This window comes from Ruditapes philippinarum, unplaced genomic scaffold (assembly GCF_026571515.1).
Source record: "Ruditapes philippinarum isolate M1 unplaced genomic scaffold, ASM2657151v2 ctg3389_1_1_1_1, whole genome shotgun sequence".
NCBI lineage: Eukaryota > Metazoa > Mollusca > Bivalvia > Venerida > Veneridae > Ruditapes > Ruditapes philippinarum.
Window position 1 is genome coordinate 40,557 of NW_026852138.1, and position 27,975 is coordinate 68,531.

General features: G+C 32.6%; 1 protein-coding gene across 1 annotated transcript; it reads left to right on the forward strand.

The window, feature by feature from the left end:
• The first annotated feature begins 36 nt into the window (after positions 1-36).
• On the forward strand, positions 37-27,961 carry LOC132750321 (E3 ubiquitin-protein ligase DZIP3-like). Its single transcript, XM_060740281.1, has 5 exons — positions 37-290; positions 14,864-15,317; positions 17,658-17,729; positions 26,471-26,699; positions 27,948-27,961. The coding sequence occupies exons 2-5, from the start codon at positions 14,907-14,909 to the stop codon at positions 27,959-27,961; spliced, it is 726 nt and encodes a 241-aa protein (XP_060596264.1). The 5' UTR covers positions 37-290; positions 14,864-14,906.
• Positions 27,962-27,975: the final 14 nt, after the last annotated feature.

Here is a 27,975-nt window from a genome sequence, read left to right on the forward strand (position 1 = left end):
TAATACGGATGAGTAAGCAGTGTTTTCACAATACAATGAACCTTTCCATCTATTAAGCAATCCGGAAGTATACTGCATAATATCATCGGGAGGACAAACAGAGGACACACATTTCTGTTTGGGATAGTATATTTGTCATAACTCTGGTGTAATTTGTTAATTTTCTTGTATTATATACATAAAACAGGAAAAGTGATATTCATGTGCGGGGTTTTTGATTTGGTTAAAACAAACTTTCACTCGATCAAATGGGAAAAAGAATGGATTGTAACATGGATTGGTGATTTCATGTAAGGATAATCTTTGTCTAATACAGTAAATTATTCTAAAAATATACGATAATCTATATAAATGTCATTATTTCTTTAGTTGGATTTTAAAATCTAAATGAAAATTATACTTATTTCTAGGACTAGGGTTTTCATACCTAAGGTTATATATTTGTTAAGCTTACTAATTCATTCTGTAAAGTAAGACGTTTATGTCTGAAAATATGACGTATGTTGGCGTGAACATTATGGGCCATTGTTTACTGAAGTGACAAATTAACTTATAGGTTGTTAACTTTAAACATTTTCTTTAGCTAACGAAATGCCAAAAATGAGTTTTTCAAAGCTATGCTAAAATTTTTGTTACTTAACGAGACGTTAAAGTGCTTAACGTCTAGTTCACTAATTACAAAAAAAAATCCCACAATGCAATGTGTTACTTTCCATTTTATAAAAAAACAAAATGGTCAATTACTCTCCAGTACAATAAGAGATATTCAGAAAATCAGCTGAGGTACATTACATGTATATGCAAATACAGCCTAGTCATAGAATAATACAAAATGAAAACTCATGTAATATGGTAAGTCTTTATAACTGTTTGGTCACGATCATAGTGTAACCAGTACCGAAATACAAACATGAACTGTGAATGTCTTGACTGACTTTGAGAGTTATTTATTTTATAGTGTGCAGTTTTTACATAGGCAATCATATCTCATGTTCTTTTACAGTTAATTTACCTGCTTAATCTTTGTGTAATGCCAGAATAGTATGCTGGTGACTTTGTGATCACTGTGCATTTTACATGTAGGCTTCACCAGACTTCATTCCAATTTGATCAAAATTCCATGGTCATATGAAGTATTTGACAATGTTCTATTCATTAAACATGCATTTTTATCTTATAAATATTAACCAGCCCGCCTTCATATAAAAACAACCAGTGCTTGCTATTAATCTTTTTAAAATGTTCCAGTGTTTACGCTACAACTTTCTCCTTAATGTATACTTCCCTTGTGTTTGTATCTTTATCGGTGTTTATTCCATATTGTTTGTTAAATCCATTGTAGTGAAGGATACTCAATAATAAGTCTCACTAAGTCATTTAACTTTGCTCCTATGTCTCAGTCTACGAAGACTGACTTTAAGAAGCGTGCAAAAGTACGTATAACATCCTCTGTGATTTCGATGTTTCTGAAATTACTATATATGAAGAGCCTCTGGTCTTATATGTTTCAATCGTTTTTCACTGACTTTAGTCATGTCATAATACTGATAGGATCATCGTCGTTTCTTTAGTTTTTTTGTAACCCGTTTCTCAACATCCCAATGTTTTCTATTTGCCCCTCCTCTCTGGTTTATGATGTTGTCATGAAGCTGTGCAAAATGTTTATCCAAAGCATCGTTTCTAGTTAACTCTTTAAGGCATTCTAGACAATGGTGTGCATTCATTTTCTGATGTTCTTTTTAAAAATATGTCTGTCCAAATTGTACTCTCTTGTAAAAGTCTTTTTACATCTAGGACACTAAATTTGCGCCAGTGATTATTTGTATTTTTTCTCATGTGCTACATTAACTGGTTTTGGAAAACTATCCACATATTGCTCACATTGATACCCCATCTTTACTGTCTATAAAATATAAATATAAAATTGATAAATACTCATAGTAAATATATGTAGTGTAATTTTTGTGTAAAATCGGTGAAAATGAAGATAAGCAAATACAATTACGAACAGATATTACAATGTAATTGAATACTTAAATCATTCATATAACTCCTCTTTAGGGCTTACAAATTAGGTTTCATATAACATAATTTTAAACCCATTCTAAACTTACGATAAATTACTATCGACTGCTGGTTTTAAATATAATAGTATTATAAAGTATTTCTAATAGCGTAGAAAGAATATCCCCACTTGCAAAGCAAACAATACGTCTGCTAGTAGAATTACTATATTACTATACTGCAAAACATAATGGTAAAACATCAGTTTTTATAGATTACGGCACGCGTATCCCAGGAGATATTATTTCATACCTTTTTAACTTCATATAAAACACGTTGCGAAGTAGAGTTTAAGGCCGGTATTTCAGCTATGCGGGAACGTGTAGCGTGAACGTGAAGCGCGAACGTGAAAAATCAAACAAACGATTTTCTATTGTATGTATTCCTTATCGGCGTGAGTGAGCGTGAAACGCAATTTATGACATCCGACTGTTTAACACGAGCGTGACTGAAATCCAAATTCATTCGTTTAATTAATGAATAAGAATGAGGCACACAGAAAAACCAGACGAGACACATCAAACTCCTTCTTAAATACGAATGCATGTTAAGGTAGTTAGTTGAAGTTGTGTGCGAAATACGATAATCTTTTCCTCTCTTTGCAATCCAAGATAGGAGACTCTATAACCTCTCGCTACATGTCCTGAAAAAATGTGCAGCATATCTGTACACCACCAATAGATTATAATCAAACTAAAAGAATAAAAGCTATTTTACTGGTTGGTTTGTGTACAAATGGTGCCATAGAACTTAATTGGTCAGATATTTTTGTAAAATTCTTTAAGATCAAGACATGAGTTTTCTTTCATTCATTATGAGTTTGGCGGATAAAGATGGATCATACACAATGTACAGATTGTTGTCACACATTTAACATTCTTTACAATTTGATGAGAATTAAAAAAATAGCACTTGAAAAATGTATCAGAAGAGAGCTATGGGGGATCAGGGACATTTGGAGCGCCGCCAACATTGCCGCCGCCGTCTCTGCAACTGCAATCGGGATGTTACCGAAGACACTAATGCACCTATGATTTTACTACATCCATTAACTATATTATAATGATATCGAGTCCTACAGGTATGAATGTTTAACTTTTTTATAAAATGACTTCACAATGCAATCGTGACATTTGACGTAACACAATCCATTGGACACATTATGTCCTACCTATTTTTTTCAATTCTATTTCACTGTTTGCACTGATTTCGTGATTGTCTTTTCACTGATAAAATGTATTTCTTATTTCAGCCTGTGGAAAGACGACCTTTGTTACAGACTTTCTGCGGAATCATACTGAGAATAGTATGGGTGTATAAACGATGGCAGCCTTTATACACTTTTATTAAGAGAACCGTTAATCTGAAAGTGGAATTTTAAGAGATTTCTACATAACTTGATAACGACGACTTCTTTGACTCAAAAATCAATAATTTGCTTATTCTGAACGATGTTATGTCAGAATCTGGAAAGAATAAATAATAACCGACTTGTTCAAAGAAGGTCTCATCATAGATCGTTTTCGGTGATTTTCAAATAACAAAACCTATACGCTATTAAAGATCCGACACAGAGTAAAAACTGTCACGACTTGTTTATGTTCAATAATCCGGCGGACAAAGAAACTATGGTTACATTAGCAGGAGAAATGTTCCCTGGTAAATCTGCATTCTAAATTCTACAAAGCAAATAGACGACTTTACGGCTAGATATGGGTGGATTTTAAATCATTTATACCGAAACATGCCATACTTAAATATGATTCAATGTGGATTGATGAAAAATCTGCGTACAGAGATAATTAAAAAGAACTAAACAATCAGATGGCAGAACCGATTGAAAACTGTATAAAAAGCAGGCATCGTTCAGTTTTAAATCGTTTGTCAGTTTGAATTTAAACGGATCACATCAACGAAATATAAAAGAAAAGTCAGAAAAAGATAACACTTTTGGCGATTATGGACTAATGTTTGATTCCCCCAATGACGTCTAGTGTCATGTGAAGCGTGGATTGATCCCTAAAATTAGAGGCAAACATCCAACAAAGAAGAGAAAATGAATGCCTCGGAGAGCGGGGGAAAACTATTGAGGAAAATGAAGACTTTTTGCGCTTTTGGGGCGTTGCTCAAACGAAAACAAGGCAGATTTAACAAATACTATGAGGAATATATAGATGGTGGAGGAAATGAAGACGATGCAGCAGAATAAGTAAAAGAACGTACACAGTTTTTCAAAATAAAATACTTTTTAAAGTCATAACTGGAATTAAATTGGCTGCTGACAAATATCATATATTTATTGTGGGAGAAATCGGATAATCTGCACAACAAAGGATATAGCTTGCCGATGGCAGTGAAACATGTTTTGAAGAAACATAAAAATAACTTTTAGGAAATATATAAAAGTGACAATGAAGTGGCAATGAATCAGAATAAAACCATGAGCCATTTGAAATCTCATTTATATATCGTTTGGACATTACACAGTCAACATGATACATTGGGAGGAATATTGAAAGAAAATATACTTTTATCCGTCGCATCTTGCAAGTGTCAAAGGCACACACAAACTATATAAAGTGGTGTAAAGCGAAGGACAATATGATTTCGAGATGCGCAGAATCCGAAAATTCTTACACAATCGAGAAGAATATAGTTGGCATAAGCTAGTGAGAAGACGCTTTCACAGAAATCATGTTATTAGCACTGGAATCGGTGATCTTTGGATGGCAGATTTAATTGGCCTGGTAAAATATCAAAAATAGAATAATGAAACCCGATATATTCTTTTAGTCATTGATACATTCAGCAAGTTCGTCTGGCTAAGACATCTCAAACAGAAAACTGGCCAAGAGGTGAAGACAGCTTTCGTTGATATATTCAAAGAAGGAAGGATACCGAAACGTTGAGTTGCAGATAAAGGTATGTTTAATTTTACCTTTTCTTTTAATGTTTTCTTCTCTTTTGCTTTCAATAAAAAAAGTGATAAAATTCAAACATCTGTATTCTTTTGTCAAAATATAGGTATTGCTATTATCATTACGTAAATGAAACATTCATTATCTTCAGGTCAGGAGTTTAGAGCCAAAGTGGGTACAAGCTATGATGAAAAGCACAAAATAATTTACTCTGCGTCACAGAATGAGACAAAAGCGAGCAAGAGAGAACGTGCAATATTGACCTTGAAATCGAGCATACTGCGATACTTTACCTACATGGACAATTATGCTTTTCTACCGGTGCTAGAGAACATAACCGACACTTATAAGGGTATTTTTAATAGAACGATAGGAATGGCACCACGGGATGTAAATGACACTTATCAAGAGGAAGTGAGGAGAGCAACATTCTATGCACAAAACAGGAATAGACAACATGTGAAAGGAGGGAGGAAAAAATGAGACGTTTCAAATTCAAAATCGGTGACTTTGTACTGATTACACATTTAAGAAATGTGTTGACTCCAGCATACGACCAGACATACAGTGGCAAAATGTTTTGTGTGTCTAAGAGCTGTTTCAAGGGCAATCTATGCGTTAACAGATCAGTTTATCTGCAAAAAAGTTGTATTAAATCTCCGGTTTCTTCTACGAAAGTGAACTACGGCAAGTAGACTATGACACAAGTGCCAGCTTCAAAATAGAGAAAATTTTAAAAACCAAGGGAAATACGCAAAATAAACGATATCTAGAGAAATTAAAATTTCATCCACATTCATTTAAAAGTTAGATAAAAGCTTCTGACATTGATTGAACATATTGTATATATCTTATGCTATATTTTGTGAAGATAACAATTGCTTTTTGCTTGTAAATAAAGTGTCAATACATATACGAAATATAAGTATGATGTGTTGTTGTGTTTAGAAGAAACATTAATAACCGTTCAGTAAAGACGGTAAAACTCAGCTTTAATACATGTATGAAGAAATAATACCTCAATAAAAAAAGTTGCGTGTGCCTTTTGTCACCCTAAAGTGTCTAATATATGGTATCTTTCGTACATCGTTTTAACAAAAATCCCTTTATCTTTTATTATCATCTGCATGCATAGTTTAGTTAAGATCAGTAAATCATATGTAGCAATGGCTAAATTTAAACTGTTAACAAACTAAAAATGTTAAATATGTTTACAATTTTTACCTGTATCTCCCCAATCGTACTGGAAAGTATTGTGTATAAACATAAAAAGTATTCTATCTCTTAATCAAAACCGGTTTATGATTCGCTGTTTGTTCAAGATAATATTACCGTGGTTTGCGTTTTCAACAATATTGTATTTAATGTATAAATTTGTCAGACAGCAAAACAATAAAATCACTTATTTTAAAATAAGTGAATGTACATTTTATCTTATACCCAGTTAAAATAAGATCTCGTACTCTTATTAAGGAGAGATTCATTTGTCAACAGTTCATATTTAGATTTATATTTGGAGCTACATATCAAATCGGGAAACGCTTATAAAGTGCCCGAGATAATACACTGACGACTGTATCTATTCATAATTTTATGAAAATATTTGTAAGTATTATTTGTTAATAAGTACATATTTTGATTCTTTTTAAATATCCTTATTTATGAGCGCAATTCAATCTATTAGTGTTAAAGCATTGTTATTTATTTGAAAGTTAAAAACACGAGTAATTATGATATTGAATATTGATAGGGTCGCGCCCGAATGTTTTCAATTCTTTCCTCTCAACTCTATTAAACAATCTCTACAGAATATATAGAAAAAAGGCCATCAAGGACATCTATACGTATACTTATAACAACATACACGGATGAACTGAATATAACTTGAATTTCCACTGGTCGTTTTAGAAATACAAACTGAAATCCAGGAATCTCATCGGCCATTCTAAAATTAGTTAAATAATATAAATGATTTTTTTGAAACGCAAAATATCTTAAAGTTAATAATCTTTAGGAGTGTCGACAATAAATTTCCCTGATATTTAAGATATGTGTATATGCTTCTTACCATTAAACATTTTACAGGGCTTAAACAATCTTATTTTTTATTGAAAAGCTTATTCCGTGTAACAATTTTCTGAGTTGTAAATGGCAATTTATAAGTTTGCCCACTAATATTTAACACTTAAGATCCCTGAAACTCATGTACATTGAAATACCGAAAGACGCCAAATAAACATCCCAACATTTCCGATGCATCCAATAGTTTATATTGTATGTTCTTTTATGATATTATATGATTATTAATGTGAACTTTATATCACTTCATACATCAGACAGTTAGTTGTTCTATAATACAACATTATTATTAATCAAATTTATTTTTCATACTGAATCATTTACACTTTTAAAATTATTAATAATAATTGAGCCGCGTCACGACAAAACCAACGTAATGCGTTTGCAACCAGTATGGATCCAGACCAGCTTGCACAGTCGTGCAGTCTGATTAGGATCCATGCTGTTGGCTTACAAACCCTATTACAAATAGAGAAACTGATAGCAAAAAGCATGGATCCTGATGCGCCGGCTGGTCTGGATCCATTCTGGTCCCAAAATTGTCGTGACGCGACTCAATTTATTTCAAACATAACTTGTTATTATGTCCAAGTTACATATGTCTATTGTTTTGATGAATATTTGAAATACTAAAGGAAAATGTGCCCATTGAAATATTGATCATTATACTTTTGGTCATGGCTATTTAAAGGAAGTCATGAACTATTGATACTGTAATAATAGATATAGTATAGGAAGCAAAAGTCATGCTTTCACGTTATGCAAATGTCATATTTTTACTAAAATGGCTAGGTCATATAAGGAAAAAAAATGTTAACGATCATTTTTGTCATTTAACCTGGCCTTTTAATTTTGACTTTTGTTACATATTTTGGTTACAAAGTATTTGTATATAAATTACACTTCAAAGAACATATAGAATTATATTATTAAATATAAATTAGTTGAACTAAAACAAAAATACGTAACAATATCCAATAAACACTGAAGCTGCCAACTTTAATTAAATTTCTTTAAAACACAGAGCAAATTTTTTACACTGTAATCTATCACGTGTAAAAGAAATAATGCAGTGAAATGTTGCAATAATTATTACCTTACATGAGCCAAAAGACAAAAACAAAGCAAATAAGTACCTACTAAACATGGTGCTATAACATTCTTTACCGAGCTTAAATTTAGCGTAAGAAAATGCTGTATTAAACAAACTGCAAAAACACACCATAATTTCAAGGCATGTATTATATACAAGGAAACGGAGATACTGACAAAATATAAGCAAAACCCACTTCATGCTATGCTTGATATTACACTTGTAAGTAGGGCCTCTTGAATGCTTGAAATATACAAAATAAAAACAAAACAAAATCTTCTGCTAAGAAACAAAAATCTAGAAGTTAGTTATTTAGCATAAAACATCTTATAATGGGTGTCAACCAAGTTTGTTCAAATAAAAGGCCTGATTTGAAATTGATCCCGCTCTAGGGGGTCATTGATTTTCCTTATAAATCGCTGTATAGTAAAACACAAAAAATATCTGCAATAATACTATAGCGACTTAAGCTTAGATATTTAGCATGACACAACTTTTGTTCGAATTGTAGCCTTTGGGTTAAAATTGACCTTGCCCATGGGAACGTCGATTTTCCTTGTATAAATTAAATACTTGATCATGAAATTTTTTCTGTGGTCATTCGCACCGTATTTCTGCTCTGGCATACACACAAGGTTCAGTTCCTTGCTAAAGTAGAGGCAATTAATACTATTCAACTGCTTGACAGCCTGCCCATGATCAGTGCGGTGGCTGAATTGTGCTCTTGAAAATTTATTAAAGTCGCTTTCTGTTACGAAACATTGTCAGGTAGGCCTCACCCCAATAAATGTTAACAATTATAGCCATAGGGTAGAAAAGTGCCTCCACTGGGAGGCGGGGGAGGAGCATAAATTTTCAATAATATATAAACATAGTGAAAACTTTATCTCTCAAGCTACAATACCTTAAGTTTGTATTTTACAAGAAACATTGTCAAGTAGACGTTTACAAGGTTTGTTCAAATTAAAGTCCTTTGGTAAAAATTGACACCGCCCCAGGGGTCATTGATTTTCCTTATATGTTTATATCAGAAACACAAACAAAACTTTTTTAGTTACTTCAAGAGGCTTAAGCTTAGATATTTGATATATAAAAAGTTTGGTGAACCTCTACAAAAATGTTCAAATTACAGCCATTTTGTAAAAGTTTGCCCCGTCTCAGGGGATCATTGATTTTCCTTCTATGTATGTTTATATAGAATAAAATCTGCTATTATACAATAGAAGTTTTATCTTAGATATTTTGTATAAAACATTGTCTGTTAGGCAGCCATATTTTTTTCAAATAATTGCCTTCAGGTCAAAAATGGACCCGCCCCGGGGAACATAGATTTTTCTTATATGTATGTATATAGTGAGTACTTCTTCTCAAAATCTACAAGAGCTAAAGCTCAATTTCCCTAGTAACCACCGATTGAATAGTTGCCATTGACTTTATAGTAAACTATTAAGTTTAAAGCAACCAGTGGCTTCCAATGCAAACCTTAACTTTCCATAGCAACGAGAGAGTCTACCGTTGAATTTCATTTTAGGCAGTGACCTCAAAAGAAACCATACGCTTTTTATAATAACAAGTGACTGTTTATATAACTGTTGTTTTCTCTTAACGATAGCATTCAGACTTTTTTTCACTTGTATTATTTCAGATACAAATATTTACTTTGTGATATTTGTTTATGATTTAGATTTTGTTTTCCTTTAAAGTTTACAATATAAGATGTTCCTTGTGATAGAGAGATATAATATTCAATGGAACGATATTAGGGCCATTATGCCCCTTTGTTTATACATGTTATGGAATTTTTCTAAAAAAATTCTAAAGATGGGAGTAAGTTAAAGGTAATGACATCTAGCAAGAAACATGTTTGCCCTTCAGAGATATTCATGAAATTATTAATTATTATGCAACACCTAGAACCCTACCTTTAAGGCAAAGTTACACTTGAAGGTCACAACTCAACATTGTCTGTTACAGGGTTGTTGTATCCAGTCCATAATCTGTCTTAAAGACCAATATATTTCGAAATTACTTGCCACAAATTTTTACAATAATGGGACGATGTGCAATGCGCAACATCAGGACTCCTAACCCCTACTTTTAAGTTCAAGGTCACACGTGGAGATCAAAGTTTAACACGTTGTGTTATATTGTATATTTTGTGTCCAGTATATAACTGTTTCATCAATTACGGATTTTTGAATCACTTGGCACAGATGATGCCAAAGACAACATGTCATCCGCATCATGACCCCTTCCTCAAAGGTGAAGGTAACACTGAGATCAAAGCCTAAAATTTCTTTATCTCCGTGAAAATGAAAAAAAAATAATGCTCTAGTTACATTGAAAGGTAACATTTTTCAATATTATTGATTCACATATTCTCAAATCGTGGAAATGAACATTGTCCTCCATCTAAACCGGGACTTACTTTAAGACAGCTGAAAAAAAATTCTAGTTTTTTTGGTACCAGCAGACAAGGCATCATTATTGTATGACTTATCCATAAAATAACGTTTAGCATAAGGAACTTAATATAACTAATGCGTTTTCTGAAACTTGTGCTACTGAAAAAGACATTGTTAACAATAATAACACTAATATTTCCAATTTTTAAATCCGAATCTATGGTTAAAACACTAAGACTTCCTATCATGTATTGGATTCCTAAATTACATAAACAACCTCAAGCCTCAAGTGTCAGTACATACGATTTGTCTACCCTTTATACTGTATTGCAACATGATTTAATCCACGATGAGTTCATTTCTCTCATTCAAAAACCGGAAAAAGTTACATTTTTGCATGTAACCCTCAAAAAGCCGTCTTTACAAACTGTATTCTTAAACAATATACGACCTGTGACGAAGTTTGTAGAACACCTTTTTCTTTAAGACAATATTTGTCAGGTCTGGTAATAACATATTTAAACAAATCATGGGAATGGCTATGGGTACTAATTGTGCACCCCTAATCGCCGATTTGTTTTTATATTGCTATGACAGAGTCTCTCTGAAAATACACAACAAGATGTCATATTAGCATTAAATAACACTTCTAGATTACCTGAATGCCATTTTTAATTTAGATAATTCTTATTTTGATCAAATGGTGTCAAAAATTCATCCTAATGAGCCAAAACTTAATACAACGAATTCTTGAAATTTTTTATCATATTTGGATCTTCATCTACTATCAACAATTTTATTCACACGAAGATAAAAAAAATATATGATAAAAGAAATGACTTTGATTTTTGATTTTAGTATAGTAAATAATCTTCTTTTAGATGGAAACGTACCTGATACAACATTTTATTGGGTATATGTTTCTCATTTAAATAAATTCACTAGAGCTTGTAACAACATAAAAGATTTAACGAGCAAATTATTTTCATAACTAGCAAGCTTCTTAACCCATTACTTCATGAGCATTTTGTGAAAAAAGGCTGTTTTCATTGAAAAGTCTTCCGTTACAAGTTCAAATTGCTATAATACTATAAAAACTGCTTCAACACTAATCAAAATTGGCACTAATGCTGACTGGACTATTGCCCTTGCAACAACATGCTCAGGCTTAAATTTTCTGTTACCATGGCAACGAGGGGACATCTCAAAATTGCCAAAAATCACTATTTTGCGTTGATTTTTTCCATCAAAATTTATTTCAAAGTGCTGCAACTTCTCAATGGATTGATATAGAGTCAGATGCTTTTCAGCGGTGGTTACAACGTTACCTTATGAACAATCTGGGGTCATTAATAGCCTCTCACAAGTCCAAAATTGTCTTGGTTTGGCGATGAGGGGGACTTCTGGTAACCCCTGATGTATCTTTTGTTTGGGGCCAGCGCCGAAAAAGTGGCCACTTTTTTAACAACATTTCTCAAACAAAAACAAGTGTTGGGGGCCTAAATAAGGCATTTTTTGACCATTTGAGACAACAAAAAGAGGGGGTGAAAAAGGCGTTAAAGGCGTGTATATCGCGTAATGGGTTAAACAGGACTACCTCTGTTATAGATTACGTAAATATATAAGTGAATAACAGAATTTTACAATCGTAAATTTGAATTAATTTCCAAATTCAGAAGTGGTTTAAAAACACTTCTGCGACAAGGGATAAGCCAGCATGATATTTATGGGGATAGGATTTACAAACAAGATCTTCGGTCATTGTTATTATTCTGTTGTCGTTACTAAAAGTGTATTAAACGTTTTATTAAAAGAGGTATGACCCTACTATTTTAACACATACCGCTTGCATAGTGTTCAACCCTTTTACAGTTGGACGATACGCTTTTCTCTTTTGATTACATCTGACGGACCAAGAAGGAGACTCTTTGATTGACAGTTCTCAAAGTCGTTTGAGACTGAATTGTCTTAATGTTCGTCTTATGCCTTGCTTTGTCGGACCTTTTTTCCATTTTCTTGTTACTCTTTCTTCCTTCAAGATATTGAGTACTTTTGTTATAATGATCGTAGGGTTTCCCGTAACACGTTTCTACATGATTATGTATGTGTTTAACTTATTTCACCTTTTGAAACCATTACAACTGTTAGAATTTTACTTGACGGGGATTCATTTTATCTAAATTATCTCGTATATAGGAACATGTTGGGGCTAAGAATGAAGTTTGGTGCACCATTACCGGTTTAAACACCCCAGCAGTACTTATGCTGCTGATCGGTTCAAGGCGGTTCTTCTCTTTGTTCCTCAGATGTATGTCTTTGTTGTTTTATACTGTTATGGTGATACTATTGTGTCCCTTTGTATTATGTTCCTCGTCTACGGTATCTTCCCTTTTGTCCTCAGTTTTGTTTTTAATTTTGCCCCTCCACTTCCCCGTACGTCAAGTACCCTAACCCTGTGTCCTTTTACTTTGTGGGCCTATTATTTATTCACTGGTAATTGATTTCTTGTCGGTTACTGTTATTTCGTTTATGTATAATAAACGTTAAATCCCTGTCCTGTTTTTTGTTTGGGTCCCCCTGGGCTCCTTGTCCCAGGTCCTTGTTGCTTGATCGTTTCGGGGTTGCGTTTATTAAACGCGGCCTTTCCTTGTTGATTGTGTTTATAATATTTTGTTACAGGGTATTGTGCCAAGCCAGGCCCATGCAAATAAAATTTCAGTTATGAAAGACCCACATACATTGATTGATACGGACTGGACATAAATACGTAACCTTGTAACAGACCATACTCTGTATTGCTTTTTAATTGTCACATTGTGTTGCTTTGAAATATTGACTATATAAATATAATATTTCTGTTGGTTCATGAACATGAGTTATTTTATGATTTTATTTTATGATAAATTATATTTGCTACTTGTATATGCATCTCTAGCATTGATCAATATTTTGTCTTGAAAGTCCAAATCAATGCCTCGATGTTTTTAAAATATCACAGTTTTTGCTTAATGTAAAACTTCCCTTAGGCGGGGACGTTGGAAACTCTGTTACAAATTCTTGTATCGATAAATGTAAGTGGAAGAGGTTGTCGGCAAAATGAAAATAAAGTTTAAAATGAAACTTTATTTTAATTTGTTTTGTTTTTCTAAAACGTGCACACGGCGATCCTGTTAAACATTTTTAAAAAAATGTGAAAAAATTATAAAAGCTTCTATAATTAGATGTTTAACTCCCATTAGTGAGAAACGAAAAAAAGCAGTTCAGAAAAATACAGGTAAAAAATAAATGAATGTGTTTGCATTACTCGTTGTTTTCAAATTTTTTCACTTTTAAAAACAACAAGTTGCTCACGTCTATGACAGGATGAGCAATTTCGAAATTGATTGTTCTTGATTTAAACTGATTGTCCAATTCCTTGTCTCCCTTTTGGTTTTCAAATTTGTCTTTAGTTATTTGTAGACATGTGTACATCATCACTTTGTACATCACGGGTTTTAACAAGTATAAAACATTTAAGTAACCTCAAAACTGGTAATATATATATATATATATATATATATATATATAGGATGTTAAAAATGCCGAATACCGAATACCCAGGTGACAATTATGTAAGTAAATGTTGTGGGAGAAAGTAAAAGTGCATCGAGAAAACTACAGGATAATGTCACTGTATTAAGGTGTCTAGAGAGTTTAATTTGATTTTAGATATAATTATTGTAGTCTTTGATTGAAAATTGATTATTTGCAGGAAACCCATTGCAGGGCTTGTAATTTGAAAGGGAAAATTGATTTAGAAAGCCTCGAATAGACTTGACTTTGGTTGACAGTTTAGTCTAAACATTTAACAACACTCCTTAATTGTAAACATTTACCTATGTGTGTGCAAAAAATATCATTGCGTTTTGTTTTTATAGCATATATCTTGATTTGAATGTCATTACCTAAAACATAATAATACTATATGTAATTAATCATATAATGTGTAGCTTTGCGTAGCCATTGAACATTTGACCCCCCCCTCTCTCTCTCTCTCTCTCTCTCTCTCTCTCTCTCTCTCTCTCCCTCTCTCTCTCTCTCTCTCTCTCTCTCTCTCACTCTCTCTCTCCCTCTCTCTCTCCCTCTCTCTCTTCTATTATTTGTAAATTGTCTTAAGTTGAATGGCTTTCTTATTAAATAATTGTTAATATTCTTTTCATCTTGCATTAATATGAATTCGTGTAACAATTTGCTAACTAGTACAGCATAACCCTTATAACAAATAGAAATGAAATATATTATATTTTTAATTGATTATTTAACAGATGTGGCTGTAACACAATTTAAACAAGTCAAAAAGTAAAGGAAATGGCAAGTGGTGGTGAGACCTTGTTTGCAGAGACGCTTAGTAATGATGTACTACTATACCGTTTGCAAATTCTCATATGTGATGGAGGCCTGCTGGTTCTGAGAAATATCCTAGACCAGACCCTTGCTGCTCAAGGCATAACTTTAAGAGCATGTTTGGATAGTGAAAAGTCAACAGTTAGACATTTAAAAAATCGGGGTGTTATTACGCAGGAACAATATGATATATTGTTTCCAGATTATGATCGAATACCAACTACAACAGATATGGACATCTCACTTGTCATTTGTCTTCTTAGAAACCTGAAGTGTTTTGGATTGAGTCAAAGGTTTGACTGGGATGCAACGCCAATATCAAGTGATGTATCGGTTGAAGCAGATATATGTCGTTTGAGGACTTTAAGAGATAAAGTAAGTATGTGATGAAAAACTTAGTTTTGAAATTTTTATTTGGCCAAGAAAAAAGTGTGTGGTTCAGGTAGCCCTATCGAATCTAATTTTATCGCCGACACTACAATTTTGTTTTATTGTTTTTTGTTTTTTTTTTTGGTTTTTTAATAATGTTCTCTAACCTGAGCGAAAAATATGAAGAACAAAAGCAGGCTTTTTACTATAAAACTATAACTACTTCCTCACCTTAAAAAATCTCATGAAGCTGAAAAAACGATTCTGTCTGAAAAAAATCACACCTATCATGACTTGTTTGCCTTTAAAAACACATTTTTGTTTAAATTGTTCAAAACACACACTCCGTTTCTGTTTCAGGAGAGTGTAAAGTATAAACTATGGGCGTCAATAGCATAATCGGTCATTTTGCTAAGTGGTAGCCACGTATTTTATACCAAACTCATTAGTAAATGGATTGTCTTCATATCTCGGCAACAACCTTTTTGTGAAGACCTTTTAAAAGTTTAACTTCTATTGACTTGAGTTTAAATGGCCTTGATCGTCAAGCTCAAATTGAGTTTCGATTAAATTGTCATAAAGTTATTGTTATTGAACGGATTTGAATTATATATTTGGGCAAAACAAACCTTGCTTCCAAACAAACATATTGAATGATTCAAATGTGACCTTGATCTTTGGATTAATGAAATTATCTTTGTTCTTTTCTTAACTGGCTATAACTTTGTTATTTGTAATTGAATTCACTTCATATTTAATCACATCATATTTTTTAAGGTTATTGCCTTCATAAACTCAAATTAGTCATAAATTTAATGGTCAATTATTAATATTCACGGATTATTGCTATAAGTGGCTGCTATGATTTGGTAATAATCAATGGATTATTGTCATACTTGGACAAAACAGCCTTATCAACAAGATCTACTAAAAGGTTAAACTGACTTAAAGCTTGAGAGTAAATAGACATTGACGGTCACAGACAAGTTATTGAGTTTTGTTTAAGGTGTGTGATTTTGTAATTCATATACGGATTTGATTCATATGTGGACAAAACAACACTTATGACCGATTGGACATGTTCAGAGATCCTCCTGAGTAACGAGTAACTTCAAAGTTCTACTAGTCCTGCATGCTTTGCGACTCGTCCTGTATTTTGTGCATGATTATTAAGATAAACCTTGCCAATGTAATACACCGCATGAATTCTCATAATCAAATTGTTTAACATTAATAAGGAAAACAAAAAACGAAGCTTGTGGCTTAAATTATATATAAATCGCGAACTATATAGAACGTTGCAGCCATACCCGTATCAAATTTATATTTAGAGCTTTTTAAAGAATGTGATATATACATTATCTGCACGTTAAATTTAAACAGAATAATTGTGAGAAATATAGCTGTCTATTGCACCGACGAATTTACGCTTGTCCTCTCTAGAACCAGCATACGTCAATTTTATTACCGCCTTGCCTCGATCTATACTCGTAAATATGATTGGCCGAGTGATATTTTCGATGTCTGCTGACATTTAATAATTTTGATATAACCTTGACAATTTATAGACCATGGTCGTCATGCTTCAAGAAACCGGAAAGATATTGACCTTCACTTATCAATGACATTGGCCTTGAAGGTCAAATTGTTGATTTTTGTCACAGGATATAAATTTGTTATTATTGAATTGATTGACCTTATATTATAACAGGACATTTCTTGGATAAGATATTTATGTATGTCAAGCTCAAACTGACATTGACTCTTTCATGACCTTGACCATAAAGTATTTCATTTTCACTGATTTTTGCTATAATTGACTTATTATAATTTGTAATAAATGGATAATTTTAAAACTTTAACAAAACACCATTTTGGACAAGACCTAAGAGTTTGAACTGACCTTTGACAAAAGAAGACGTGCTATCAAAGAATCATATTTAATTATTTAGTTGTCAATGCCAAAGTAACGAAGTTCTCTTGGTTCTTTCTGTAACTGACTCCAACTTTGATATTTAAAATTATATTTACTTTTTTATCATATTAAAATAAGCTAACCTTGCAATTCCAATAAAAATGTTTGTAACACTTACAATGGCTACTTGCGAAATGGTAGTTTTTTTTTCAATCATACTTGTACCAGTGTGAATGGATTTATCAATTTTACATTCAAGATTTTATCCAAAAATAGTCAAATAAGAATTTTTGCCAAACATTATAACTAGTTGTTGATGTTTTATAAACATACCTACTTTATATACATGAATTTATCACTTTTGAGTAATTGTATTTGTAAATATGTCCTTTTATAAATTACACATTTTGAGTGTATTGTTCCTATTTCAGATTTGTCACATGTCAACAACAAGTCGAATACAACCCACTGATTTTGCAACTGTGTGGAGTGACATTGAGGAGGTGAGCATAACTTATTTAGCCAATTGTTTAATACCTCCCTGATTTTTTGTACAGACCACAATATCAGAACTTTCCCCCCTATCACCAGGTACTGATGTAAGACCCTTTTTTCAGTTCAAATAGCCTTTCTTTTTTTCCTTTTTCGAAAATGAAAATTCCAAAGGCAGCCAAAAATCAACTGTTTAAGCTTCTGAGAAGAATTTAACCTTTTTTCTTGAATGAAACGACAGGTACATTATCATATAAAATGTTAAAAATCTTCAATGTAGTTTTATTTAGAATTTCTCAATTTTTCAATATTGCTGAAATATATTTCCAAAAACATGTTGGGGGTCTTTAACCAAAATAGTTTGAAAAAGATACTACGGATGGCGCTTTCATCCGTTCGTTGGTTTGTCTTATAATCTGCGCTACCGAGTTACGATAGGGGCCATCTTACTGTGAATAAAACAACATGTTTATTATGTAACAATTGAATCAGGGGCAATGACATTTTATTAAGCAAAATAATATTATAACAAAAAAAGAGGCCCCTTATGTTATGTCAGACACACTTCAAATCATTTTTGCTTACAAAAAACGGTACGTTTTCTTTGATATCATTATATCCCCAAAAACGAAATTTGTGGTTTTAAACTGGAGTTAGCTGGAGGTGGTCGGTGGTCGGTCGATCTGTCCGTTTCAGATTTATTGTCCGGGACATAACTCAGTATGTACAAGAGATATCAACTTTACATTTTGTATGTAGATATATGTCATTGAGTAAAAGTACAGTCAAAAAGAATCATAACTCTGTTTCCCTTATTTTTGAGTTATTGCCCTTTATTTATATTACACTTGAGAATTATAAAAAGGTATCAATATGTAACTTTGTTGGTAGATATATCTCACTTTGCAGAAGTTCAGAAATCTCAGCGATGTAGAATTTGTAGCCCGAAAAATAAGTCATGAAAACGTCAAATCCAAAGTTTAATTTTACCTTATTGATATAGAACAAATAATTAAAAAAATGAAAAAAATCTATAAACTACTGCATCTTCCCTATGTGCAACATTTTTTATAACACGCATGTTTTCTGACAAGCGCGTGTCATGCATAGTCGGCACTTGCGGCAATTTCTAGTTCATTCTGTATGTTGCTAAAATAACTATAAAGAAACGAAAATGAAGTAGCTACCAAAGTATCAAAATGTAAGCACATTTGTCTGCTCGTAGACAGTTTGTTTCCAAAGAATAGCTTCTGAAGGATTCCAATAATTGTTTTTATAATTGGCAGTATTCCGAACTCCGGATGTTTTTATGCCACTGTATCATATGCATTTCGATGGCAAATAGCAATTCTTCTCTTTGTGTATTTGTGTGGTCTATAGATTACAAAGTGAACTTAACAACAAATCCCCAACCCCCCTTAAAAGGTAAGTTAAAATTCAACCAAACTTGGCAAGATTGTTCCACATCAAAGGGATTCCAAAGTTGTTCAAATAACTTTATTCCATGCAGGAATTTGGTTGCCATGGCAACGAAATTGCAAAAGAAATCTTCTTTGAAAGAGACCTAGAGATATGATATTTTGCATAAGCATTGTCTTGTGAACCAATACCAATATTCTTTAATTTAAAGCCCTAGGACCATACCTGGCCCTGCCCCTCCTTTATGCATGCAGTAAAAGTAATTTTTTTTCGAAACTACAAGGTCTAGCATGAAACATTATCTAGTGAAGTAGTATTCACAAGATTCATATGTAATACCTTTGGGGCTAAACTTTGACTTTCCTTTAAATTATGTTTAATTTAAGCATGTTATATTTTTACAAAATGGTCGACGTAGATGACGTAATAATATTTGAGGATTCAGTCGTAAAACAGATTAGAAAATTCTAAATGGAAAGATTTAAAAATGTCATCGAGCAATCATTTCTGTACTAAAGTAATAAATTCCTTCAGATTTTCTCTCTGTTTGCTTGGAAAAATAGTCCGTTCATTAGCATATCAATTGTGTAAATTTTGTCTGGTCTAAAATAATGTGGCCTCTCTGCTACTCTTAAAGTTATCAAATATAAAAATGTATCCCATGTTCTTTCTACAGCTTGTTTTATAAAAAAAAATCATGTCCGTAAATCTTTGTATCACAGGCTCTCTGTTTTTCTTTACGGAAGTCAAAAAAGTTCATGCAATGTCTTCAATGAAAAAGTGAAATTAACTACAAATAAAGTGGAAACATGTTCATATGATATTTTCAAGACAAAATTTGCAACTGATAATGTTAAGTTACAAATCAATTCTTGTCGGTATCAACGTTCAGTCGATTTTTTTTCTTGTCGGTATATGTGTCTGTACCTATCTATTAAATTTTCTATATCAGATTGAAAAGAACGCTTTACAAATATTAAAGTAAACATGCCCTTCATGTATTACATACCACAAATTACATTTATATGTGTTAATTTTCAATATATAGGTTCTTGTCGGTACTTAGGGAGACCCTCAATGTTGCTAAATCTCCGTCGGTAGACCACATTGTTTCCACTGATTATCTTAAAAGCTATTTATCACAAAATTTTTATATTTTACATACTGATTGGCCATTAGTGGTCTATTGTTTTTGCGATCACTAGGTCATAGATCAAAGTCACATGGGCCTTAAAATTAATGTCAAAATGGTTTCCGTTCATTATATTAAAAGCTGTTCATCACTAAGTCTTGATATTTTACATACTGGTTGGAAATAACTAGTATGACCTATATTGCTTTATAGGTCACTAGGTCAAAGGTCAAGGCCATAGGGGTAAAACAATATGTTAGCATGGTTTCCGCTCATTTTTTAAAAAAGTTTTTCATTACAAGGTCTTTATATTTCATAAGTAAAATGGACATAATTATGTAGTACATGACACCTAGATATTTTGAGCTCTCTAATGCAAATGTCAAGGTCACAGGGGAATATGTGTTGTTCGATATTTCGTGTTGTCTTTTAATTTATTTAAGTTAATTCTTTTTTTTTAAAAAAATCGATCAATGTAGGTTCATGAAGGATTGTTTAAGGCTGTCAATGATCTAAACTATTACAAAAAATATTAAACCAGAGAGAACTTTTCTCTGACAAATTGAACGACGAATTTTTAAATTTCAAACTTCAATTAATGAAAGACAGAATCCCTAAAGAAAGCCCAACACGCCAAAATTGTAAAATATTGCAGGCTCGGTTTGATTGAGTTTTTCATGGACGGTACTGGAGAGTGCAAGTTACCGCCCAGGTACCAAAGGCTTATGCAGAATTTTGATTTAAGAAACATCCGCAGATGTGTTCATACAGGGGAAACTATGGAAAAGCTTTACAATTTGGATACCTTAAAAAAGTGTTTTAGAAAATTATAAACACGTAACAAGAACTTGTCTATAGTTAAAATTAAACTAACTCCTGGTGGATTTTTTAAATTTATATATCGATATATTTCGAAAGTAGGGAAGCCAATTAACAAAAGACGGAGCGAAAGCCCGGCTTTGACTGCAGGGCGATATTTAGTTGGCGTACAGAGCGTAGTCTGCGAATGTCTATAAAAAATCTTTCACAGTTAAAATTGACGTACTAAAATGTGAAGCCGGAAAATATGATACAAGTTATATATAATTTATAGTTACTTACACTGGGTCCATCAATTATTGATAATTTTCGTATGTTCACTGACTGTGCGTTATAATCATAGATACTCTGTGAATACACAAACTTTTTCTAATATTTGTTTTAATCTGAAATTAAGACCTGTACTGGAAATATACAGTTCTATTTACATTTTGAGAGAGGACAAATATAATCTTAACGACAATACTAAATAAGAGAGGAAGTATCTTGAAACATAACTGTAACACGTATTACATCCTAAGAACGACTGACACATTTTCAACCATTTTCACCAACCTCATAAAAGTCTTTCAATTTCATGTAAACGTGGCTTTTTGTGTTTGTGTCTGACCTGAACGTGTACGCTTGAGTTAGTGAGTAAAGAAAATCATAGTAAAATACACTTTTCATACTTAAAATGGTAGTAGTGATCCATTTAGTGTGCCTAGTGAATTGTATGACTTTGTCTCTATTCTGCTCTCTGAATATCTGACCTCTTCGAGAATCATAACATTTTGGCAGGAACAATCACGTTACACGAACATGCTAAGAAAACATTTGATTTTGTCGAATTTTCATGGACACACGTTATTAAATGTGAGTCATCTGAAAAATCATGATATAACTCGAATTAGTGGCATCCTGTATTATGCCATGCATATGATATCAATGTTGGGCCGCATCAAAATTTGGAACATAAATAAAGCCATAGGTAACATCTGTGCAATTACATTTATAACGCTATAGCCATTGAAGGATATCACGCTTTATTAGTTGTCTTTAAACATATTAAAGGTATAATTATATGTCGGTCTCAACACTTGATCATGTCTATTTTAACTTTCAATTGCTTTTATATATAGAAATTCACAGACAACGCTCCTCCTAATACGCTAAATTAATATCGCCTTACGCTCAACATCGAACCTTTTGCTCCATCTTTTGCCCCTTGGCTTCACTACTTATATATCAGGAGTAATTTATGTCGATCGAAGAACAAGTTTTATTACGGGTTGATACTTTTTCTAATAAACTTCGAAATAACATCCGAAAGGTGGAACATTTCAATGGTTTGGAAGACCAATATTCTACAAAAAGTCGTAAGCTTTGTCAGCGAAAGAGTTCTCTCAGGTTGAATATAATTTTGTTTTTATAACAGCTTAGCAGATCATTTATTTTAGAAGTCTTAATCAATTCTACACGGAACAAGATTTTTGTTTGCCCTGCCCTTTGAGCTTCAATATTTTGTATTTGATATCATCTGCAGGCTCTTTACTACAGTTGTTCAAGTTTGTCTCTAGTGTCAAAATTAGCTCCGCCCAGAGGGTCAAAGGTTTCCCATATTTGTATATAATGAAAATTTAGAAAATCTTTTTCTGTAAACTGACAAAGGTAACAGGTAAAATATTTGGCATGAAACATTGTGTATTTGACCTTTACCAAGTTTGTTCATATTAGGACTCTCGGGTCCGAATCCCCGCTTCAGGGTGCACAGATTTTCGTGACAAATAATTATAGTGAAATCTTACAGGAATCTTATCCCAGGACGCTTACAATACTAGAGCTGAGATAGCTGACATGAAACATTTTGAACCTTTCAAAAGTTTGTTCAGGTTATGTCCCTAGGGACAATAAAAGCTTCACCCTGCCTATGGGTACACTGTGTCCAACTATTTTGTCGCCTGGAATTTGAACTATGTTCAAAGTTTGAGATGTAAACTTGAACTTAAGCTGTCCTAGATTTTGATAAGTTACATAATTCCATTGTATTTGATGTACAATTAACTTTGATATCAGCTTACCTAGATTTTGCTGATGTGACCTCCTTTATTGTCTTTTGATAAACAGCTATGAAATCTGGACAATTATTACAGTTTTAGATGTTAAATTGTACCTTGGTATAAGCTTACCTAACAATTGATGAAGATACGTGCTTTGGTTGTTTTTTATCTCACCTGTGCTAGCTCAGTCCGTCGTCATCTTATTATATCACCGCATCTGCAATAGCATATAGCGATTCATCTGCGTGTGTGTGTGTATGTGTGCGTTGGTGCGTGTGTGCGTGCTTGCATGTGTGATGTATAAATTATATTATGAACTCAAAAATTCTTCTTGTGGAAAACTACAAGTCCAATTTCAACCAAACTTTGCAGAATTGATCCTTGGGTAAAGGGCTTTCAAAGTTGTTCAAAGAATTTGATTACATGCAGAAATCTGGTTGCCATGGCAACAAAAATGAATAAATTAAAAAATCTTCTTGTTAAGACCCACACAGCCCGAAGCTTAGATATTTTGCATAAGGCATTGTCTTGCAGACTTTTACCAAAATTGTTTAAATCATAATCCTGGGGTCAAAATTGACCCTGCCCCAGGGATCATTGATTTTCATTATGTACATATAGAAACCTTTAAAAAAATGTGTGAAAAAAAAACAACTTACATTGGAATGTTTTATACAGGTTCTGCAATGTCTAAAAATGTAAAATATTTAATAGCTTAGTCATGATTTTCAGAGATATTTATGAAATGATTCAGGTCATGAACTCTTGCAAGACAGTTGTGTGGTTTGTAGAGATGTGAAATGAAATAATTTGAGCACATAATAAGGACGTTATGATTTACACCATGTGTTTAATAATGATTGTTTTAAGAAATTGGTAGTGCTTTATTGAAAAGATGGTTTTAAAGAAAAAGTTACCGTACTTGCATTTCAAAGTGTACTACAGCTATGTTATTCAGTTAATACCTATTTTTTTGTCAATAAAAAATCTTTTATTTTTTAATCAACTATTGCACTATGGCCTTTGTATCTTAACATCTGGATATGTGTCGAATGATTTGACATGCTGAAATGTTACCTTGACCCCTAAATTCACTAGACACTTTTGCATTATTGCATAGTTCAATTGTATAGTGACAAAAAATCTACTTCTGTTATATTAATACGGTGGCATAGCATTTTTTCACAAATGCATTCTTGTATATTTTTCTAAATGACGTCATCTCAGAAACCACTTGGGGAAATGGGATCTTTCTGGCATAAAGTTCTACTAAAATTGTTCAATTGGTTATACTCAAATGAATTTCTGAGTAAGAAGGATGACTAATAGATTTTAAATGAAAAATTTAAAAATGTTGTCTTTAAATGTAAGGCCTAGGGAATTGATATTTTTGTGCTAAGCAAATCTTATAAAACTTTAAATTCAACTAAAAAATGTTAAAATATAGCCTTTGGGCCCCAGTGGGTCATAAATTTCCATTCAGATGTTTTGCGTGAAAAATTTTGTAGTGAACCTCTACCAAAATTGTTCAAATTATGCACCTGGAGTCAAAATTTGGCCCGTCACCGGGGTCATTCCTATTCCATTTGTAAATACAGTAAAACTTACAAAAATCTTCCGGTCAAAAGGTACAAACTTAACAGCTTTGATATTTAGTATTTGATATCTTATATTGATCGTCTGCCAAAGTTGTTCAAATTTTGCCACTTTTGTCAAAATTGGCCCCATTTTCCGGGATGGCCCATTTGTCATGTTCTATGGTAAAAGTTTAAAAAATGTTCTTCTCTAAATTGGCAAAGGCTAGAGGTTAAATAGTTTACATGTATCATTGTGTGGTGGTCCTCTACTGAGATTTGCACAATTTACAGCCCTTGTGACAAATTTAGCCAAGCCCCAGCGATTGATTTTTATTAAGTTTATATAGTAAAAACTGTAATCAATCTTTAATTGATAATAAAATGCTTAGAATTTTGATATTTTGTGTTTGATATCATCTATAATTTCTATACAAAGTTTCACTCTACCGTCCAAATGTGCCACTAGCCCATGGTCCTAGCTTTTTTATTATTTGTATTAGTAAAATCTTTAAAATGAACTTCATCTCTGAAATGACAAAAGTTACAGGTAAGAAATTTGGCACGAAACATTGGGCATTTGACCTCAACACAGTTTGTTGAACTTCTGGCCCTGGTGTTTTAAATGACCCTTCCCCGGAGGCGTATATTTTTCAACTTCAAACTTCCCAAAATTGAATAAAAAACCTTGATAACACTCTAGGGCTTATTGTGTTGGTCTTAATAACATGGGTTATCTGGGTCAAAAAATAGGTCATACAGTCTTAAATTTTGAAAAACCTTTTTTAAAACTCTAGAGGCTACTGTTTGGTTTACATGTTTTGGCCATTGGTGAGAAAGGTTAAAAAATGATTCATCTGTTGTAAGAAAAACTAGGTCACACAGCCGAAATAGAGTAGGACCCTGTTAGCTCTGTAGAGGCTACTTTTCGGCCCAAATGGCCTGGAAATTAATCAGAAAGGTTGTATAGAGGGTTTCTAGGATATGTTCAAATATGGCTTATCGACTGTTAATATCTAGATAACAAAGCCAAATTATGGAAACACTTTGCTTACATTCTAAGAGGTAATGATTATCCCGAATGTTTGTCAGAACGGTTATTTTGTTGAATTCTAGCTCAGCTTTTTTGGGTCCGCCTTGGTCAAAAACGAGATCACAGAACCAAAAAATTGAAATCTTTGTAAGGTCACATTTAACAGAAATAGCCTGAAAATTGGTCAAAAAGGTTGCTTTAATAAATATGGATCATCTGGGGCCACAGCACACAAAAAAGCATATATGGAAAACTTTCGTTAACATTTTCATTATTACACGTGCTTAAATGAATGTTCATGACTTTCTTTCAGACAAGAACTTTAACTCCATTTCAAAGTTTAATACAATTTTGTAATGCAGTTTATACCAAAATTATTATCAAGAAGTAATACTTCTATTTTTTTCCAATAATTATTATCCTATGGCCTTTGATTCTTAACATTAGACACATTAGTAGATTGTGTTTCAATTGAAATGCTTAAATATGAGCTGGTACCCCAAATTTACTAGACACAAGTGCATTATGGCAAAGATCAATTGACGTATAGAACAAAAAATATTCTGTTTCTAAAATAAGAGTTGTATAATTGCGGTGGCATAGCATTTTTCACAAATTTAATCTTGTTGAGTCTGTGTCTTCCATTGTAAAACGATAAAACATTTTCATATAAAACATAATTGAAAAACACAGTAGTAAAAGTAAGTTGACAAATAATTAATTTTTTTTTTTTAAGGTACTTGTTCGAAGAAGTTTCCCTGCTCTGAATATGCAACAAATAATTGCCGATTTCAAAAATTGCCCTCTAGATCCAGAGGAAAGTAAAAAGATTCAGAAAGAAGTAAAAAAGTGGAAGGACTATGAAGCTGATGTTGGTCGTTTGGAAGATGAAATGAAAGAAATATCAGCAAATGTTTCTGATGTGAGCAAGAAACGCGAGGAGATAAAAATACCACAATATCAAAGTTTGTTTCTGAATTTATATATAAAAATGTTTTACATGATTTGATTGAAAAACACTTTAAATATGGTTGTACATGTATATAAATGCTTTAAAGAAACAGCATAATATTGCGTCTGACGAATGGCTTAAAATGACATTCTGATAATGTTTTAGCGGTCAAGTTGAATTGACGTAACGTGATATATTTCAACTGCCTGTCTAATTAAATGATGATTTACAAATAATTGATATCGAAAAATGTTTTTCATACAATATTAAAACTACCCAAATTCACACTGTTCCAGATTTTAATACTTCACAACAGCAGGTGTCAAGTGCTGTGTGGCAGTTGTAAAATGTTGCCACGGACTTCACTTCAGTGCTTTTTATATATTTCTGGTCTTTCGGAATCATTGATGCCAACACTTTTAAGTGTTGGAAATTGAGTAGCGCTCTTGAGTACCGCTCAAGCCGGTGCTAGGGGCGTGTGGATGTTGCACGTTGCATTTTTCCTCTTGTGCAGACTAAATTAAAAAAGATCTGCAGTTTTCATGTAATTTTGTTGTGATTAATGGTTCCGAGGATACGCGCTTTCTCAAGAGTTTTTTTTATACTTCACAACAGCAAGTGTCAAGTTATTCTTTATCATACAATTACATTTTCCTTATAAGTATAAAGTTTAAAACTTAAAAAAATATTTTAATATACAAGAGCTAAAGCTTACTTTCCATAGCAACGAATGTCTTCCATTGACTTTAAAGATAAATGAAAAGTTTCAACACAACCAGTTTCTTCCATAGCAAACATTAACTTATTGTAACAACGAGTGAATCCACCATTGAATTTCATAGAGGGCACTGACTTGTCATGGAACCATTTATTTTGTATAGCAACTTGTGATTTTTGTGTAAATGTTGTTTTCATTTAGCAATAGCAACCAGTATTGTTTTTTACACGAGCACTATTTCAGATGCAAATATAAACTTTGTGATATCAGTTTTTGATCTGCTTTCGTTTATAGTTTACAATATTATTTATTCATTGTCAAGGAGAGTTTTTATATTCCAGTAAGCGATATTATGGCCACTATGGCGCTCTTTTGCAGTTATTGTAGCATTATTATCCCTCACTTAGTAAATATTTACAAATTTCAACTTGTGTTGCGCATAAACAAAATAAGATTTGACATAGAGTCAACTTTAAAGAAATGTTGTTCAGCAAGTGAAGTTGTGCAATTGTGGTATCCTGTTGATTTATTTATTATTTTTAGACCGACTTTTTTAAAGGTAAAAACTTGG

Bases quoted from the DNA above. Each gene is read 5' to 3' on its own strand.
- LOC132750321 (XM_060740281.1), top strand. From the start codon at position 14,907: ATGGCAAGTGGTGGTGAGACCTTGTTTGCAGAGACGCTTAGTAATGAT. The intron at 15,318-17,657 runs GTAAGTATGTGA...TTCCTATTTCAG, and splicing joins TGAGGACTTTAAGAGATAAA to ATTTGTCACATGTCAACAAC. The intron at 17,730-26,470 runs GTGAGCATAACT...TTTTTTTTTAAG, and splicing joins TGTGGAGTGACATTGAGGAG to GTACTTGTTCGAAGAAGTTT.